This window comes from Humulus lupulus, chromosome 6 (assembly GCF_963169125.1).
Source record: "Humulus lupulus chromosome 6, drHumLupu1.1, whole genome shotgun sequence".
Classification (NCBI taxonomy): domain Eukaryota; kingdom Viridiplantae; phylum Streptophyta; class Magnoliopsida; order Rosales; family Cannabaceae; genus Humulus; species Humulus lupulus.
In genome coordinates this window covers 81,998,934-82,003,422 of record NC_084798.1, presented here as the reverse complement: position 1 = coordinate 82,003,422, position 4,489 = coordinate 81,998,934, and the positions used below count along the sequence as shown (strand labels likewise).

The following is a 4,489-nucleotide window of genomic DNA, read 5'->3' as shown; positions in this document are numbered from 1 at the left end:
GCCGTGGCTACCAGATGTGGAGGACCTGTATGTTCATTCTTCTTCTTCTGCTCTTGTGGATTAGTTGGTGTGCAATTTATTCAAGGTCGGTGAAAGGGTCTGGGATGATAAAATTATTACAGATTTGTTTGAGATAAGAGATCACCAACTTATTTATAGCATTCCCTGGAGCTCAGATGAAATGGAAGATAGTTGGTATTGGTCTAAAGAAACTTTTGGTTGTTACTCGGTCAAAAGTACATGCTTATAAAATGCTTCAAGTTACTAGTGGAAGGTGGAATGCAGGGGACAATTCGGGTTTCTGGCGTCAAATTTGGAACTTAAAAATACCTCCTAAGGTAAAAAAAAATTCATTGGTGTGCTCTTAATAATTGTCTTCTTACTCTTACTCGGTTGGTAAGCAAAAGAGTACATGTCGGTGAGTGGTGTCTAGTTTGCAAAATTGACAGAGAGACTATTATTCATAGCCTAATGGAGTGCTCGCTTGTAAGGTATTGTCTATCTCGAGTTTTTCCTGGTGTTGGTTTGAATGGCTGGTTGAGTTTTAGTGGCTGGTTTGAGGACTTTTCTAAGGGGCATACAATTGATATTATAGCTAAAGTAGCTATGGTTAGTTGGGCCATATGGAGGGCTAGAAATGAGTTGGTGTGGAATGAGAAGACTTCTAGTGTGGGAGTCGTGGTTGTAGTGGCAATTACTCATCTTGACAACTGGTTAGCTGCTAAAAATAAGGAGTTGTCTGATCCGAGAGCATCATTATTTGATGCACATGAGATTGAGCGTTGGGCGAAGCCTCTTGAAAATGTTGTGAAGATTAATTGTGATGCAGCTGTATTTTCTGTTGATGTGAAGTATGGAATTGGGTGGTTAGCTCAGGATTTTGAGGGGAGTTTGGTTGAGGCAACTGTTGTGTGTGTTAGAAAAAATCAGTAATGAATAGTAATTTTTTGTTGTCCCACATTGTTTATGAATGAAAAATCTCCTTATTTAGAAACTATAAATAAACCCTAGTGGTCTTAGTTTCTTTTACACCAAAAACATATATATATATATATATATTTGTCTTCCTTTGAAGATTAAGATATATATATTTTCAATATTGTTTTTTCCTTTTTACTTTTTAAAGTTCTTAGATTTGTTGTAGTGTGATAAAGTTTGGACATATTTGGTTCAGCGAAGTAATTGAGTTACTTGTCCTTCACCGTTGTATCCTGTGAGATAGACGTCGAAACCTCGTAGAGGCAGCGAATCTGTTTTAAGGAAACTGTGTGTTACACAGGCCTCGACTTTTAATTTTGTTCTTTATAATTATTGTCTAAATTAATTATAATTACCATTTATATTATAGTTATTTATATTGTGTTATTTATAATTATAATATTGTCATTTATATTATAGTTATTTATATTGTGTTATTTATAATTATAATATTGTTATTTATATTGTGTTATTTATAATTATAATATTGTTATCTATATTATAGTTATTTATATTGTGTTATTTATAATTATAATGTTTATGTATCTTTAATTTAGTAGATATAAATATTGAATTTATCATATTGCGTTTATTCAAGTATTATATACGTTATGTTTTTCATACAATCTTATAATAGATTTTCGTTTAAATATAATATTTGATAGTTAGATATATTTTATATTATTATAATGTTTAATATATCTATTAGTAATATTTCTATATCTATATATTGAAAGATATTGCTATTGCGAAAAGTTCGTTTGAACTTAAATCTCACTAGAGAAGTTATGGGAACTGAATATTTTCAAAGAAACTAGACTGTTGAGGCAGGGGCTAGACCCTTCTAGTATTCTTTGGAAATTATCTAGTAGAGATATTTGAGGCTGGATAAATACTTAATAGAAATATTCTACGAGAGGCTAGACCACAAATGGTTGGGTTTTTTACCCTTCCAGGCTAACCTAAGAATTTTCTTTAAGTTTGATCTAATAAATCTATCAGCCATGGTGTCTGAGATAAACCTAGTAAATTCCAACCCAATGGAGTGGTGGATTGATACTGGTGTCACTCAGCATGTATGCTCAGACAAGAGTCTGTTCAAATCTTTTGAACAGGTAGATAATGGCGAGAAGATTTTCATGGAAAATTCTGCCACATCTAAAATTGCAGGTCAAGGAAGTGTGATCCTAAAAATGACTTCTGGAAAGGAGCTGACTCTGAACAACATACTGTACGTACCAGAGATCCGGAAAAACCTAGTGTCTGGTTCATTGTTGAACAAACACGGATTCCGAATTGTATTTGAGTCAGACAAAGTTGTTCTGTCCAAAAGTGGAATGTATGTGGGAAGGGGTTATGTAATTGATGGGTTGTTTAAACTCAGTGTAATGGTTGTTAAACCAATTATCAATAAAGTTAATAACTCTTCTACTTACTTGCTTGAGTTTTCCAATGTTTGGCATGGTAGACTAGGACATGTTAATTATGATACTCTACAGAGATTAATTAACTTGAATCACATACCAAAATTACACATTGATTCAAATCATAAGTGTGAAACCTGTGTTGAGGCAAAACTAACAAGGTCTTCCTTCAAAATGATTGAAAGGAATAATGAACCCCTAAATTTAATCCATAGCGATGTATGTGATTTAAAATTTGTTCAAACAAGGGGAGGCAATAAGTATTTTATTACTTTTGTCGATGATAGCATGAAATATTGCTATGTGTATTTGCTAAAAAGCAAAGACGAGGCTATAGAGAAATTTGTTCTCTATAAGACCAAAGTTGAGAATCAACTTAACAAAAAGATTAAGGTGTTGAGAAGTGATCGAGGTGGTGAGTATGAATCACCATTTCGTGAATTCTGTGCTAAACATGGAATCATCCATGAAACCACTGCACCTTATTCACCTCAGCAAAATGGTGTTGCTGAACGAAAAAATCGTACATTGAAAGAGATGATGAATGCGATGTTGATTAGTTCTGGATTGCCGCAGAACATGTGGGGAGAAGCTATCTTATCAGCTAATCATCTTTTAAATAAGATACCCAAAAAGAAAGAAGATAAGACCCCTTATGAGTTATGGAAAGGAACGAAACCTTCCTTCAAATACTTAAGAGTGTGGGGGTGTCTTGCCAAAGTTGTTGTACCTTTGCCAAAAATGGTAAAAATAGGTCCAAAAACTATTGATTACATTTTCATTGGTTATGCACATAATAGTAGCGCGTATCGGTTTTTGGTGTATGAGTCTAAAATATCTGACATATACAAAAACAAAATAATGGAATCCAGAAATGCGTTGTTCTTTGAACACGTATTTCCTTATAGATCAAAAGAGGATTCAAGTTCGTTGAAACGAACACATGAGACTATTGCTGAAAATAGTCAGGATCAAAGTCAAGAATGTGAGAATGAACCGACGTAGCAAAAGAATTAGAACAGAAAAATCTTTTGGTCTAGATTTTCTGACCTATTTGCTAGAAGGTGAACCTCAAAGCTTTGATGAAGCTGTGAACTCCACTGAAGGCTCTTTATGGAAAGATGCTATTAATAGTGAGATTGAATCCATACTTCAAAATCACACTTGGGAGTTAGTAGATCTTCCTCCAGGATGTAAGCCTTTAGGGGCCAAATGGATTTTCAAAAGGAAAATGAAATCTGATGGTTCAATTGATAAGTATAAGTCACAGCTTGTAATTAAAGGTTATAAGTAACGTGAAGGGCTTGATTACTTTGACACTTATTCTACTGTGACGAGAATAAATTCCATTAGGATGATACTTGCTATTGCTGCGTTATGCAATCTTGAAGTACATCAAATGGATGTGAAAACTGCTTTTCTAAATGGGGATTTAAATGAATAAATTTATATGGAACAACCCGATGGGTTTTCCTCCCCAGATCAAGAAAGAAAAGTATGTAAATTGGTGAAATCTTTATATGGTTTAAAGCAAGCACCAAAACAATGGCATGAGAAATTTGACCAAACTATGTTGGCAAATGGCTTCAAAATCAATGAATGCGATAAATGTATTTATGTTAAAGAAACAAATAATTACTATGTCATTTTGTGTCTTTACGTAGATGACATGCTCATTGTTGGTAGCAGTGATAAGATGATCAAATCTATCAAGAGTATGTTGAACACGAAATTTGACATGAAAGATATGGGTCTAGCATATGTCATTTTGGGGAATCAAATCTCAAGGACATCTGATAAGATCATTCTAAGTTAGTCACATTATGTGGACAAAATTCTTGAGAAATTCAACAAAGAAGATTCTAGTGTATCTAGAACCCCTATAGATTCGAGTCTACAGTTGTTCAAGAACAAAGGGGAGAGTGTCTCTCAGGTAGAGTACTCTAGAATTATTGGAAGTATAATGTACTTAATGAGTTGTACAAGACCAGATATAGCCTACACAATTAGTAAACTGAGTAGATACACGAGTAATCCAGGGTCTGACCACTGCAAAGGAATAACAAGAGTACTTAGGTACTTCCGAT

The 4,489-nt window shown here is 33.8% G+C and overlaps 1 protein-coding gene across 1 annotated transcript; it reads left to right on the top strand.

The window, feature by feature from the left end:
* Positions 1 to 471: 471 nt before the first annotated feature.
* Positions 472 to 933, top strand: LOC133785255 (uncharacterized). The gene has a single exon (XM_062224505.1). The coding sequence runs from the start codon at positions 472 to 474 to the stop codon at positions 931 to 933; it is 462 nt and encodes a 153-aa protein (XP_062080489.1).
* The last annotated feature ends 3,556 nt before the right edge of the window (positions 934 to 4,489 follow it).

What these genes read in the sequence shown, in the direction of transcription:
- LOC133785255 (XM_062224505.1), top strand. Translation starts at nt 472, where the DNA reads ATGGAGTGCTCGCTTGTAAGGTATTGTCTATCTCGAGTTTTTCCTGGT.